General features: G+C 51.0%; 1 protein-coding gene across 5 annotated transcripts in view; it reads right to left on the reverse strand.

The window, feature by feature from the left end:
- Nucleotides 1-15,680, reverse strand: part of Sulf2 (sulfatase 2) — an 82,487-nt gene that overhangs the window by 15,841 nt on the left and 50,966 nt on the right. For all 5 annotated transcript variants that reach the window (NM_001034927.1, XM_006235596.5, XM_063283881.1 and 2 more), the window contains exons 4-5: nt 4,074-4,225; nt 3,074-3,243 (exon numbers count right to left, since the gene is read on the reverse strand). In NM_001034927.1, coding sequence (NP_001030099.1) covers nt 3,074-3,243; nt 4,074-4,225 — 322 coding nt within the window. The remainder of the gene's footprint in view (nt 1-3,073; nt 3,244-4,073; nt 4,226-15,680) is intronic.

Genomic DNA, 15,680 nt, shown 5'->3' on the forward strand with positions numbered 1-15,680 from the left:
ACTCCAGGATACAATGGCTGTCCCTGACTTCACTAGGAAGTCTATCTGGGAGCCTCCTGCGTGGAGGGTGGCTCAGGTGGCCATGGGAGCCAACGAGTGACTTCCATCAGTCTTTTACTCTGGGAGACAGACTATGGAACTAGAAGTTAGAGAGCTGGGTCCTAACTCAGGGCCTGGGCCAGCCAGCTAGTCACCTGGCCCAGGCTGGGCTCCTCAAACACCTGAAGAAGGTTTGTGTGTCCCTAAAGAGCCTTCAGTTGGCCACCCCCTTTCCTTACTGGAGGTGATGCCCAGAGGCGACCTCCTTCATATCGGCCAGTGAAACCCTTTATACCATGCGTCTCAGAGCAGCAGGCTGTGACGTCACAGATCTTGGGAGGGCTTGCTCCCAGATGTCACATGCTGGAAGATGTGCTGAGGGCTGGCAGGTGTGTGTGTACATGTCTGTGCGGATCTGTGAGCTTTGGTACCTGTATGTTCACCTAGTCATGTGCGTCTCTGTATCTTTGTGCTTGAGCGTATTTGAACGTTTGCATGTGGCTGTTTTGGTGGTGCGTGTCTGTGTTTACCTGTGTTTGTCTCTGTGTGAGTTCTTTTGTGCCTGTTGTCTGTGTCTGCATGTGTACAGTGTGTCTACATATGTGCTGTGTACATGTATCTGTAAACGCCCATGTACATGTGTGAACATGTATGTTTGTGTGCCTGTGTGCATGTGCTGTGTGCCCCATGTTTCTACGTGTCTATATTTCAGCGTCTTGAATGCATGCTTGCATGTGTGTGGTATAGTGGGGGAGGAGAGCCCTGAGAGGACCAAGGGAGGTGAACAGTGCTGGTGGTAGCTCGCTCAGTAATGCTTGTCATAGCACGAAAAGTCTGCTCCAGGAGCAGGGATAAGGCAGGCGCGGTGAGAGTGGGGGATCCCAGCTGAAGGCCCTGCATGACACCATCCATGCAGAACTCTGCCTCCTCTTCACCTCGCCTTGTCATAGTTGCCCTCCTGCAGAACTGTTAGGAGCTGCTGTCTTCCAGGGCAAGAGCCTCCCAGAGCCCCCCCCCCCCCAGGCCTGAGGAGTCTCTGGGTTAGGAAGTCTCTTGCTATTCATTGTCAGTCTGTAATGCCACTTCAAAGGGACAGTGCGGGAGCAGGCAGTGTCCAAGATCACACCCCTCTGGTAGGAACTTGGCCCAGGATGGAGTACTGCTGGCCCCCCTCTCTTGGAAAGAGGGTAGAGAGGCCAGCGAGTGAGGGGAGCTGGGCAGACAGGCACCATTGGTACAGAGGCTGTATGGGGCACTCAAGGTGAGGGTAGCCTGCTGCCCCCCCAAATGCGGTTCATCGTCTCCTGTCAGCCCCTCCCTGAAGTCCAGGGATCAGAAGGCTAACATACCCATAATCCCTCTGAGTGCGGCACACTGTCAGAAAATAATTAGGACTGAGCTGGTGGGGGAGGGTGGCGCATTCTGACCGTAATGAAAATTAAACACCCTGGATGTTAAGGCGGAGTCCAAATTACCCTGTCCTTGCTGCCCTACAATGTTGCAGCGGCGAGGGCTGCTGAGTGTCACTGCTGAGCCTGAGGGAGTCTGAGGCCGAGAAAAGCCAGAACGCTTTTCAGAAAGATGCACTAGCTGATTGGGTGCGGGACTTGGGGGCTGGGCAGTGAGGTGGGAAGCCTAGTGGTGGCTGGATTTGGATCCAGGTCCTGTGGTGTCGCCGAAGCTGGGTGACCTCTGTGTTTCCTCATCTGTAAGATGGGGACACTGAGACAGCATCAACAGTGGCCCTAATGGCCCGCTGCTTGGTCTTCACACTCCTATGAGGGCTTCTCTGATGGCACAGTGAGGTGTGTGCCCTGTGGAGGGAGAAGGGATGGTGGCTTCCATTTTTGCCTCCTTCCCTTTCTGCAGTGCAGCCTGGAGAGGCCCACACAGCAAGTGCTAAGATCTGTGTCAGGACCTCAGCTCACCCCCGCACGCACCCCCAAGCTCCTAGCACAGGGTTATGAGGCTGATGCATGCTTGCTGTTCAATGGTGCTAAACTTAGGAGTCATTTGCTATGTGACAACAGGGAATCGTTACACCAGGGTCACCATGAAGATCTGAGACTTGTTGCGGCCAGAAGCTGGCGGAGCTGTGGACCCTGTGATGTTTGATGGCACTTAGACTGGACTTAGTCACCTAGGAACTGTGAGGTGTTTCCAGAGAGATTTAATTGAGGAGGTAGGAACCCGCCTGAATGTGGGAAATACCATCCCATAGACCAGGGGCCTGGACTGACACAAATGCCAGCATTCCTCTCTGTGTCCTGACTGTAGATGCAATGTGATCAGCTGCCTCCTGCTCTGGTCACCCCACCCTCCCAGCCATCATGGATTGGACCCTCAAACTGGGAACAAAAGTCAATCTTTCCTAAGTTCCTCTTCCTCAGACATTTTGTCACAGCAACCAGAAGAGTTCAGGCTTCAACCAAACAGGTTTAAACACATGATATAAACACAGGCTGCAGAGATGGCTCAGTGGTTAAGAGCACTGGCTGCTCTTCCAGAAGTCCTGAGTTCAAATCCCAACAACCATCTGTAGTGGGATCTGATGCCCTCTTCTGGTGTGTCTGAAGACAGCGACAGTGTACTCAGATAGAATAACACAGGCTCACAGCAGACATGCAGAACCTCTGAGTGTGAGGACACGGATCCCAAGCAGGAGGCACCTGCTATGGGCTAGGGCCAGGCTGGCTGATCTGTGTCTCAGACCCACAACTGATAAACAGCCGATTCCTAGAATCTTTGTGCGCCTTACCGACTAAGCCATCTCTCCAGGTAGCTTCCCCTTGCCCTGCCCTTGATGTCTATTTGGTTTTTGAGACAGGGTCTCATGTAGCCCAGGCTAGCCTCAATTGTCTATGTAGCTGAGGCTGGCCTTGCACTACTCTTGACCTTCCTGTGCTGACCTATCAAGGGCTGGCATGGTAGCTTTTGGGTCCTTTAACCAGGAGGGTTACAGGGGAGGCTCAACTACATTACTAATGTCCTGTTGTCCCTAAGGTGGCTCTGCCACCTTGAGGCTGAGGCTTACATGTGCTGGGATGCATTGGGGAAGAGGCGTGAGTACTGGGGTGCTGAGTCCTCAGGGCCGTGGGGAGCTGCGTGGCTGATGACCATGAGCACAGGTCTGTGTGGGTACATCTTCTTGGATGTTCGGAAGAAGCTCACACTGTCATTGGTGATGAGATCTGTGAGGTAATCCTGGGGTGGGAGAGAAGGGAGGGTGGTGAGGACCAGGAGATTTACACTGAGTGCTCTCTAGGTGCCACACACTATGCTAGGCATGAGGTACAGAGGTGTGGCCATGGTTTGGTCACTGCCCTTAAGGAGGCGATGGCAGGATAGACAGCAGAGAAGCAAGCACAGCTCACGGCTGCCATGACTGTCAGTGTTCATTGTCACCTTAACAAGATCCAGGAATCACCTGGGAGACAGACTTGGCCACCTCTGTGGAGGGGATTATCCTCATTTAAATGAGGTGGGAAAACTTGCCCACTGTGGGTGGCACCATTCTCTTGGCTGGCATCCTGGCCTGAACAGAGAGGAACCGAACAGCAGCAGCTTGCGGTCATTGCTTTTGTCAGGGTATCACAGCAACAGAAAAGAAACAAGACTCGAGGTTTGGTGGAGGAAAAGAGACCAGGAGAGTCAGGAGCTTGACAGGAGGGGCTGCCATCAGCCCCCATTTCATACCAGACAGAAAGGAATAATGGTAACATAATTGAGGGCTTATGGTCCTCTGAGAATGGCCATGGTAACAATCCCCCCTTAGAAATGAAGGCACAGAGAAATTCAGTTGTTCTGTGTTACTGTTGAATATTGGAGTCCCCAGAAACTGGGCTTGGGGACATCATGCAGCTGGAACAGTGAGGGGGCCTCTTTTGGGAGGTGGCGTCTGAGTTAATTCTAGGTGGAAAACCTGAGACACAGCACTGGAGGATGTGAGCGTCCTCTGCGAGGCCAGGGGTGAGCTAAGAGCAGGGTCCCCCCGCTTGGGCAGCGGTGGGTGTGGGATGGGGTACACAGCTTACCGTGGAGTAGTCAGAGCCATGCTTCTCCTTCATCCCATTCCGGCAGAGTGTGTAGTTATAAAAACGCGAGTTCTTAAGGAGTCCAACCCACTCCTTCCAGCCAGGCGGCACATATGAGCCGTTGTATTCATTGAGGTATTTTCCGAAGAAAGCTGGAAGGAATCAGAGGTCAAAGGTGAGCGAGGGAGCAGCCAGGCTTGGCCTTGGCATCACTCCATGATGCTGACTAACTTGAGTGTTCACAGCCAAAGACCAACACACTTCAGGGAGCCCAGGGCCCCTCCTCACAGATGTTTGTGCGCACGAGTTAAAAAAATCTATAGTAGGATTACAGGGAAGAAACAAGGGATTTGAAATATGGCTATAGAAATACTGAAATAATTTACAGTGGATAGTATGTCCTTTAAAAATTAAGATATAAGGCTGGAGAAATGGCTCCGTGGTTAAGAGCACTGACTGCTCTTCCAGAGGTCCTGAGTTCAAATCCCAGCAACCACACAACTATCTGTAATGGGATCTGATGCCCTCCCTCTTCTTGCGTGTCAGGAGACGGTTACAGTGTACTCATATAAATAAAAAATTAAGATATCAAGCTGGGTGGTGGTGACGCAAGCCCCTAATCCCAGCAGTTGGGAAGCAGAGGCAGGTGAATGTCTGAGTCCAAGGCCAGCTTGGTCTACAGAGCTAGTTCGAGGATAGCCAGGCTATCTGGAAAAACAGCCAGGGCTATAGCCTATATCTTAAAACAAGCAAACTATCATGGTTTGCATATGCTTGGTCAAGGGAGTGGCACTATTTAGAGGTATGTCCTTGTTGGAGTAGGTGTGTCACTGTGGGTGTGGGCTTTAAGACCCTCACTCTAGCTTCCTGGAAGCCAGGATTCTCCTAGCTGCCTTCAGATGAAGATGTAGAACTCTCAGCTCCTCCTGCACCATGCCTGCCTGGATGCTGCCATGTTCCTGCCTTGATGATAATGGACTGAACTTCTGAACCTGTGAGCCAGCCCCAATTAAATGCTGTCCTTTATAAGACTTGCCTTGGTCATGGTGCCTGTTCAGAGCAGTCAAACCCTAACTAAGACACCAACAAACAAGTCAGTGATTTCTATGGATGCTAACGCCACGGATTCTGGTTTGTGGCCCACAAGCATGGTGGAAGCTGGTAGGCTGTGTCTGCTGCTGTAGGTCAGTGAGAAGAGAGCTGTTGGCTTTTTAAAGCGGCTGTTTGAACGAGAACAGCCACCATGAGCTACTATATTTGCATGTTTAGTCTCCAGTTGGTAAACTGTTTGGAAAGATTAGAGCGTGTTCCCTGGTCAGACAGAGGAGGCATGCTGCTGGAATTGGGCTTTGAGGTTTCAAAAGCCCAAGCCAGGCCCAGTTTCATCCCCTATGCCTGCTGCTCAAGGATCAAGATGTAGGACTCTCAACTCCTCCTGCTGCACCATGTCTCCCCGCCTGCTGCCATGCTCCCCGCCATGATGACCATGGACTGAACCTCTGAAACTGTAAGCCAGCCCCAGTTAGATGCTTTCTTTTATAAGAGTTACCTTGGTCGTGGTGTCCATTCACAGCAATAGCACAGTGACTAAGAGACCCCTTGTCCAGGCTTGTGGGTGTTTGTACTCCCCAGTCCCAGATGAATTGCCAGCACTCCCAAAGTTGGTGGATGGGGAGCAACTGAGGTTCTTGAAAATAGCTGGGGTGTGTCAGCTGGCCCAACACTTGGGGATCTCTTGGGTGTTCTCGGTCAAACTTGAACATGGGCTCTGATTCAGCGGTTTGAAACGTGAGTGTTTGCTCCAAAGAAGAGCATGCAGTGGTTCATCAAAAGTCGCACAGAGGGGTTGGGGATTTAGCTCAGTGTAGAGCACTTGCCTAGCAAGCACAAGGCCCTGGGTTCGGTCCTCAGCTTAAGTTGCACACGGCGAACTGACAGTGGTACGCTCAGAAAGCCAATAGAAACAAGTTTCTTAGTGGGAAGAGGTGTGGATGAAACGGGATATATTTACATAATAAAAAAACTGACATGGGCTTGCGCTACAGTGAAGAGCGTGGGTGCATGCTAGCAGAATGAGGCAGACCAGATAGAGATACGCTCTGTAAGGCTTTACAGAGCTGGAGACGGCTCAGAGGTTAGAGCACACACACTGCTCTTACAGAGAATCCAAGTTTGGTTCCTACCGTCAACTCTGGGCAATGGTCCTTAAACTCTAAATAAATCCCAAGATGTCCATCCCAGTGATATTTTCAGATGGTCTAACTTAAAGAAATTCAAAAGCTGGGCAGAAGAAACCTCCAGGGCTGGTGGGTGTGGGTGCAGGGAGGGGATGCGGTTGGAGGGGCCTGGGAGCTCTCGGCACCACAGTGATGCTTGCAGAAACATTGAGCTCCTGCCTTGGTGGCGCGGCCGTCTCTGCCACAGCGGATTTCTGTGTCTGTGTTGGTCAAGAACGATGTCAGCGTTAACAAAACCACAGCAATTCACGCTTTATCAGGAGGGGAGACCCAGAGCTCCTCCCTGGGGGACGAAGAGACAGAATATTCTGCTCAGAGGTCAGACCCCAGTCCTCTATTTCCAGACAGGGACACAGAGGTCCCAAGTCACTCCACCACAATCAAGGCCGGCACAGGACCTTGACCGTGTGTGGTGAGAGAACTCGAGAGCACACTGATCGGAGCTATCTGTGCCCTGTGACTGTGGAGTAACCAGTGGGCGCTGGTACAACACTCAAGATAAGGGAGATAGAGAAGGAATTGCTTACAGGGGGAAGAGAGGAGGGAGCTGGGCTCCTGTGGATCCAGAGGACAGTGCTGGGCCCTTATCATTCTGTTCTGGCCCAGAACTTCAACAAGGAAGTAAGTAAATAGGACACCACCACCCCTACCCCTGGAATACTAGAGGGGGTGTGGACAGATGCTAGATGGACCAACACCCAAGGTGTTTGGTCCCCAGCACTCAAGCTGGGTGGCTCACAATTGCATGTAACTACCGCTCCAGGAGATCTGGCGCCCTCTTATGGCCACGGTGGGCAATTACACACAGCATATCCTCAGACTTACATATATATGTAAATAAAATTAAAAAATACATTACAATTAAAAATAAAAGTAAAATGTAAAAAGTATATATGTACATGGATGGAAAAGTTTCCCTTTGAAGCCACTGAAGCACGAATAAGAAAACAGAGCCAGTTGTCAATAAAAACCACAGTGACAGCATATGGAATTGCTGATGTGTGGTAACAGCCCCAGAGCATTTATGGATTCCACTCCACCCAACAGCCTTTGTCATACACTCGCAGTGATGGCTGGTCACCTACACACTGAGCTCCCAGAGGTGGTGTTAGGATTTGAGTCTAAAATGTGTCCCACAGGCTCAGATGTTTGAACTTGAGCCCCCCAGCAGGTGGCGTTGTTTTAGAAGGTTGTGTAACCACGGGAACACACAGCCTGGCTAGCCAAGTGGACTGCTGGGGATAGGCCATGCCCTAAATGGAGGGAGCGGTGCTCTTCCCTGCTCATTCATTCTCTGTACAGGGGATATCAGAGTTCTCTCACCTGCTCTTGCACCCAGTTCAGGACCCCTATGAAACCCAGAAAGACATCACCCAGGCTCCACAAAGCTCCAGAAATCGGGGCCTCAGTCAGAGGCTTTTAGTGCCAAATTAGATTTTGCTCTCATTTGATTAGATTTCCCGAGGGCAGTTTTTAAAATGGTTATTCCGGCACCAGTAGAGGCGGGAGAAACAGATTAGCGTGGGCCGGGGGCTGGGAGTTGTAGCCAAGAGAGAGAGAGAGAGAGAGCAAGCTGGAGCCAGAGCCAAGAGGAGAAGCTCAGCCCGGACCGTAGTGGATCTGGAAAACTTGTAGTCTCTGAGATGGTCCCTGATGGAGGGGTCTGGGGGCTGGTGCTGGGGAGAACAGGTGGTAGCAGATCAAGACAATGGCAGGTCAGGAAAGGCCAGAGACAACGTGCAAGCTGATACCTGTGCCCAGAAAGCAGGGCTGGCCCGATATCCCCTGAAAGTGTATGCAGCAAGCTGGTCCCGTGAGCCGGGTCCAGGCCCTACACTTACGTGGGGGAAGAGATGTGCACACCCTGCCCTGACTGTAGCCTACAATTCCTGGCTCTGGAGAAAGTGCATAAACAGCAACTACCACGGTTTATTTACAAAGGCCTGTCACCTGTCACCACAAGGCATAAACTGATTGTGTAATGGGCAATCTGTGTGGACGGGACATCAGGATCAAGGGTCAAGGGTGTCCCTTCTTGCACGGTCTGCCGTTGACACATTGCTACACAAGCCATTCGGTTCCCGAGTGGATGGCAGGGTGGGTAGTGTCACCACCTCAGGCACGCGGTGACAGAGCAGTGACGTGTTTTATGAAGCAGATAGTCACTAGAGAGAGCTCGGGGACAGAGAAAGTGCTCTAGGGAGACGCAGGAGACATATGACATGTTCAGGGGTGTCAGTGTTCCTGAGATGTCATTTGGTAGCTGGGGGACCTTAGCTGAAGGCATTCCTACATGACGCCAGTGAAGAAAAGTGGGCGGGACAAAAAAATAATGACATAGGGAACCCAGTGACAGCTTACAGATTATAGGGTCTGTGGAGGTGTTGTGCAAACTGTAGACCTCTTCCCAAAGGAAGTGGCATTGCCTGGTAAAACTCTAAGAACTCCAAACAGGACAGGCAAGATATCTCAGAAGGGGCTGGAGACATGGCTCAGCGGTTAAGAGCATTGACTGCTCTTCCAGAGGTCCTGAGTTCAAATCCCAGCAACCACGTGGTGGCTCACAACCATCTGTAATGGGATCTGATGCCCTCTTCTGGTGTGTCTGAAGCCAGCTACAGTGTACTTATAGCTTATAATAAATAAATAAATAAATCTTAAAAAAAAATCGAAGTGGGTAAAAGCACTTGTCACTAAGTCTGACAACTGAGTTCAGTCTCTGGGATTCATGTGGTGGGAGAGAAGAGACTCCTGAAAGCTGTCATCTGACCTCTACACACAAGTGTGCACACACAAAACATAATGTTAAAAAAAAACCCCACATAACTTCAGATCCATCACCTCCCAAATCCTCACATTAAAGGAACTCATGCAGAGATCCCGCAGCAGTGAAAGCCGAGTGCCTTTGGCAAATCTTTTATTCCTCCCTTTACTTCCTGAAATAGAGTCTTGCTATGAAGCACAGGTTGACTTAGAACACTTGATCCTCCTGCCTCAGCCTCCTGAGTGCTGGGATTACAGGTCTGAGATGCTGTGTCTGGCTCTTTAGGTCTGTTGAGCTGTGGTGGAGACAATCATGTCCCTCTCTGGGCGCCTGTTAACCAGAGCTGTTAACCTGGGCTCCTCAAGCGTGTGACTCCAGGGCCTTGTGGATATCAGAAACCCACTCCAATCCCTGATCACCACGAGACACGGCTTTTCCAGACACAGAATCCACAGTAGTTGAGCCCGTCCCAGGTTCCTTACACCATTTAGTTTGACATCATGCTATGTGGAGAGTTGGCTCTCTAGTCTGGAATATCATGATAAGAAAACGAGTCTAGATGCAGAGGCTGACTGACTGTTCACGTATGTTGCTTAAAACCACGACACGAGTTCCCAGAGTTACAAATGCCATCCCAACACACATTTGCTCCTCAGCCTGTCAGCTTCTTACCTGTTAGCGCCTGCTTTGACTGATGCCAGACGTGCGACACCACCTGTGTGCTCACCTTCCCTGAGGGATCAGCCCCCACGCCCTTCCCTCGGCCCTGTCCACCGCTTAACATGCAGAGCGGGCAGCTTGCCTGGCAAGCGCCTCCCCTCCTGGCTGTCTCGCTCCACTTGTCTGTGTTAAGGGGTGCTGGGGAGCCATTCGCTGCCTGACAGGAGGCCCAGGCCCTTCTGTTATCTCTCCTAGCTCTGAAACAAAACTCAAATTGCCTCATAACAATGTATTTGTGGTCGGAAAAAAAGCTGCGTCTTGCAGCGATCAGGGCTAAAGATGAGTTGGCTGGGAGCCTGGGAGGCGTTGCTGTGGGCATGAGGGCAATGGAGGGTACAAATGGGAATCTCAGGACAACTGGGCTGTGTGTGTGTGTGTGTGTGTGTGTGTGTGTGTGTGTGTGTATGTGCACGCGCTCCCCTTTTACCCTGTGGTGCAGGAGGCATGCAACAGAATGGATAAAGGCAAGCCTGCAGAGTGACCACATCTATACGTTGGACCTGACAACTCCTTGCAGAACACCATGCAGAGGGCGGCATCATCCCTCTGTTTCCTTTGGCGGTGATGGCTGAACACTAGGGCTTTCCACTGTGCAATAGGCCAGCTACCCACAGGAGGTGAGATGGTGACAGATACATCCTGGGGTCTGCTGCAGGGCTGGCTGGAGGGCTATCTCAGCCTGCAGGCCCTCCTGGAGGGTTAGCTCAGCCTGCAGGCCTGCCTGGAGAACTTGCTCAGCCTGCAGGGTACAGACTGTTCTTCCCTCCCTGGTCCCTGGCCATCTGGGTAGAGCTGTCAACAGGGCTGTCTCAGGGACAACAGGAATTTTGGCACAGGCTCACCCTGCACCACCTCCACCCACATCGAACGCCCAACAAAGCTGATGAATTAACCACTAAGGAGAAGAAGTGTTCCGGAGCGGACCTGCTGAATCCCGCTGCGTGCGGCTGACATTTCATTAAATACTTATTTCTGTGGGCAGGCCCCTTCTATACCGTGGACCCAACTCCTTCCCACATCCACACGGTTTCCTCTGTCTTTGCCTCCTCTCTTGTAACCCTGAAAGAGCCTGGCACCAACTCTGATGCCTCAGTCCTCCAGGTCCCTATTGTCAGCCATCGTGTCCTGCTGAAGTCACACTCTACCCGTGGTTCACACTTTGAGTCCAGAGACCTTAAAAGCAGAAAAGGGCATTCTGTCCTAAGAAGCGACCAGGAAACCATTGTCCAGGAGTTGTCCCCAAGTCCTCAGAGCCCTGTGGTGGCTCTCCTGAGTCCATGTCAGCCCACTGGGCAAGAAAATCCAAAAAGAGGGAGAAGTTTAGGGACTGGAGGTTTAACTCATTGGTAGAATGATTGTCTCAAATGCATACAAGACCTTTAGAAGGAAAAAGGGAGAGGGTGAAGGGAGGGACACACACACACACACACACACACACACACACACACGCACACACACATGAGAGACAGGCAGAGACAGAGAGGGGGGGGAGATAGAGAGAGATAGAGAGAGAGAGAGAGAGAGGGAGGGGGAGAGAGAGAGAGAGAGAGAGAGAGAGAGAGAGAACACTGCTCAAACCTCCATAAATAGCAAGAAGGATCCTCTGAATTCGAGACCACCCCACTACTGTGACGTGTGCTTGGCTCATGGGGTTCAGACCCCTAGCATCTTAAATGCCCCAAGACATTTCTAGATACTGCTCCCTCTGCCTCAGACACTCACACCTCCTCTGTCCTCTCACAGACCAGCCCTTAGTGTGGCATCTGACGAAAGATGCCCCTGTCTCCCTCTTTGCCTCTGCACCCAGGGGTCACTTCTTCCCACAGTGTCTCTGAGACCACCCCATTGAGGTACCTGCTTTCCCATATGTCTCTCCCCTCTGCCCAGGACGCAGGTCCAGAGGGCCTGTCTGTACACTGTGGCCCCAGCCCTGCTCCTGCCAAGACTGGGTAGGTGATGAGCCAGCAGCTGACAGGATCGATCTGACTGAAGGGTTCAGGCTCCAGAGGCCATGCTGCACACGCGCTGGGCAAGCACTTTATTCCCAAGGTTTTCTATGGGCTGGAAGGATGGCTCAGTGGGCAAAGACATCTGCTGCCAACCCCGAGGACCTGAGTTCAATCTCCAGGACCCACGTGGTGGAGGGAGTGGATTGACATTTGCGAGGCGTCCCTTGTACTCTGCCTTCAAGCTGTGACATGCACATACACAGTGTAACTAAAATAAAACCCAAAACCAACCCAAACTAAAATTCCAAAGGCTTTTTTCTATTTTAATATGTGTAAGAGAGCCTTGTGACAGGAATGGGGTGCAGGGGTGGGGGGCTGTCAGCCGAGTGCAGTCTGTGCACAGACAGCTATGAACTTCAGTGGGGCCAGCGGGAGTGGCTCTACCTCCCTGGGGACACTGATGAAGTTTCCTGTCACACTGTGGGCATACGTTCCTGGCACTGTTAGGTAGCTGTGAGGGGGACTATAAACACATCTCCCAGGATTCACGCTGGCCTACAGCCAAGACTGGTGTGGCCTGAGAGTCTGAAGGGCCTGGTTTCCACTCAAAGCATGCAGGCCAGCTACTCAGGCAGGAGCTCTCCACGCTGCCTTGGTGACTGCACCTAGCCATCGGGACAGTCACCAGCGTGGCCGCAGTCAGCTCATGGGAAGAACACCAAGGAGAAATGAGGGTCCTGACTCTTCTAGTGTGTGTGTGTGTGTGTGTGTGTGTGTGTGTGTGTGTGTGTGTGTGTGTGTGAACACTTGTCCTTGATGAACTGAAAAACGTTTGTCTGAAACCAGATGTAACTGGTCTTGGTCCAGAGACTCCCAGGACAAGGGAAGGACTGTCAGGCTTCCTGCCCAGAGAGACGCACGTCTATCTATTAGCAGAGACTGGTGATGGAGGGCCCAGCCAATGACAATAAGCATCATTCCCCGGGGAACCGGGAAGGTCAGCGACAAGTGAGGTGGAACAAAAAGTCCAGCCTTGCCAAAACCAGACTGCTTGGGTTCACACGCGAGGACTCCGGGGAACAGAAGGGGCCGTCACCCCACACGGCAGCTTCTCCCTACAGCTGTCGCTGCTTCCGCACAGGTTTTGCTGGTTTTACGGACTCTCTGGTCTCATGCACTCATTTCCCTGCAAACTGACCCATTGGATGCTAAGCAGGTGTTTCAGTATGGCCTCCCATCTGTCCCCAGTCTGCTCCTCATCCAGCGCTGTGGTCAGAAGGACCACACCTTGAAGTTCTTTGGCAGGCCTCAAACTGTCTCCACAGCCTGGCAGCCCTGTCTACAGCACGGGTCCAGGCTAGGATCCTCAGCTTCTGAGGCTGGAGTCCTTTCCTGAGCCCTGCTGCCTCCGACCTCCGACCTCCAACTTCTGGCCCCTTCTCCACGGCGGCCAGAGACATTCTCTTAAGTCACCAGACTAGTTCCACCACACCTTGCAAACCCCATGTTCAGCTCCATGTCACCCTTGTACAAAACCCAGAGTCCCTGTCAGCCTGCAGACCCCTCCCTGTGTAGCAGTCTCCTACCCAGCTCTTCCCTTAGCCTGGCAGCGCCCTGTCCCGCGCCAGGTCCTTTGCTCTGGTGTTTCTCCTGGGAAGACCTTCTCTGCTGCAGATGCTTTTTGGGACAATTCTTCCACTTTGGCAGAAGTTTGTTGGGTCACCCCCCGAGTGGCTTCTCCTTCCTGACAGTTTCCTCATGCTTATTGTCAGCAGTTTACAGCTTTTGTTTCTGTTTTTACCTCTGTGACTGAACTTGAATATCATCTCAAGAGGCAGGAAAAGGCTCCTGCGTTCCATGTCTTCTGCACCCTGTGTCTGGACGACAGCCCCGTGAGCAAGCCCTCAAACCTGTGGGGTGTTTATGGGCAGCAGAGGGGTGAGAGACCCCACGGACACGAGGCCGTGGAGCCTGTGCGCACTTGCCTAACAAGAAGCCTGCAGGTGCTTTGAGCCTGTCTTTTGCCTTGATCACGTGATGTGTGGTTGCTGAATCTACAGGGACACTGAGGCAGAAGCAGGCCGGAGCAGGCCGGATCAGGAGTAAGGAGAGCAGGCATGGCAGTGCTGAGGTACTGGTTGTTCACTGAGGTGAACCTGAGGTGAGCAAGACAGAGGGACAGGACTCAAGGGGAAGGAAAGGGTGGAGGGAGGAGTCTAGCTATTGGGCATTCTAGAAGCACGAGATAGCTATGGGGTTTAATATATTCTAGGGAGAGTTCTTTTCTGTGAGACAAAACTTACTATGTAGCCCAGGCTAACCCCATATTAAAATACTCCTCTATCAACCTCCCAATGATTATTCATGTGTGCCATTCTAGAGGCACGAGATGGCTATGGAGTTTAATATATTCTAGGGAGAGTTCTTTTCTGTGAGACAAAACTTACTATGTAGCCCAGGCTAACCCCATATTAAAATACTCCTCTCTTAACCTCCCAAGTGATTATTCATGTGTGCCACTGCAAACAAGGGAGGGGCTTCTTTTTTTCAAGATTAAAAGAAAAGATTATTTTATTTGTATGTGTGTGTATGTATTTATATATGTATATATGTATGTGTGTTTGTATATAAGTATGTATGTTTCATGTGTGTGTATATGTATTTGTATATATGGATATTTTTATGTATATATGTGTATGTAAGTGTATACACATGCATGTATGTATTTATATATGTATATATTCATGTATATATGTGTGTGTCTGTATGCTTATGTATATATTGTGTATCTATATATATTTGTGTATTTGGATATCTGTATGTCTATATGTGTATGTATGTATTTATGTATATGTATTTGTGTATGTTTATGTGTCTGTGTGTCTCTGTGTATATATATGATGTGTATGTGTATGTATGTGTGTAAGCATGCATGTGTATGTTATATGCATTTGTGCATACAGATATGTGTATGTATGTGTATACATATGTGTGTATGCATGCATGTGTACATGCATGTAGTGTTGTGGTGGAGGTCAGATCCTCTGCAGCTGACTTCCAGGCCTGACTTGGGTTCTGGGAACTGAACTCCCTCTCGTCCCTTTACCCACACTGAGTCATCTCTCCAACTCTAGGAAGGGTTTCCTAATCTGCTTTTGGAGCCGGAATCCAGCAGTCTGTGAACTGGGGTGGGAGAGTTCATGTTGTTTATTTTCCTTAACCTCTAACTAGCATTCCTTATTATCCTGAGGGAAGGCTACACACTCCAATGACAGAAGCTGGCTAAGGCACCAGTGAAATCAGGAACATCTATCTACCTACCCCAGGACAGTCGCTACAAACATTTGAAATATCACTTACTCCTGGTTCCAGACCTGCCCATCATCAGTGATGGAGCCTGGACACAAATGTGGAAAGAGAGGGGCTGGGGATTTAGCTCAGTGGTAGAGCGCTTGCCTAGGAAGCCCAAGGCCCTGGGTTCGGTCCCCAGCTCCGAAAAAAAGAACCAAAACAAAACAAAAAACAAAACCAACAAAAGAAAACAAACCCCACCACTACCACAAATGTGGAAAGAGGCACGAATGGCAGTCTATAAGACACTGGGATGTAACTGTCTTCCTCTGCGACTCTGGGCATCTTCTTCCACCATTCATCTGCTTCCTGTAGGAGCTACAGGACAATGGCTTCATCCATGTTGACAAATACCAACCGGAGGGTGAGTAGGCCCAGGAGCTCAGACCCTATCCATCCCTGCACCTGTCCTTCTTGAAGCATTCGGAACTGGGCAACTTTGACCTGCTGTCACAGGGTTTGGGGGCTGCGGGTGGGGTTCCTGGTCTGAGTGGCAGAGACACCCCACTAAGCTTGGGGAACAGAGCCACAAGAGAAGGTGCCTTTGACAAAGCCCAGGCTGCTATAGCCCTTGCACATGAGAGGC

This window comes from Rattus norvegicus, chromosome 3, assembly GCF_036323735.1.
Source record: "Rattus norvegicus strain BN/NHsdMcwi chromosome 3, GRCr8, whole genome shotgun sequence".
NCBI classification, from domain to species: domain Eukaryota; kingdom Metazoa; phylum Chordata; class Mammalia; order Rodentia; family Muridae; genus Rattus; species Rattus norvegicus.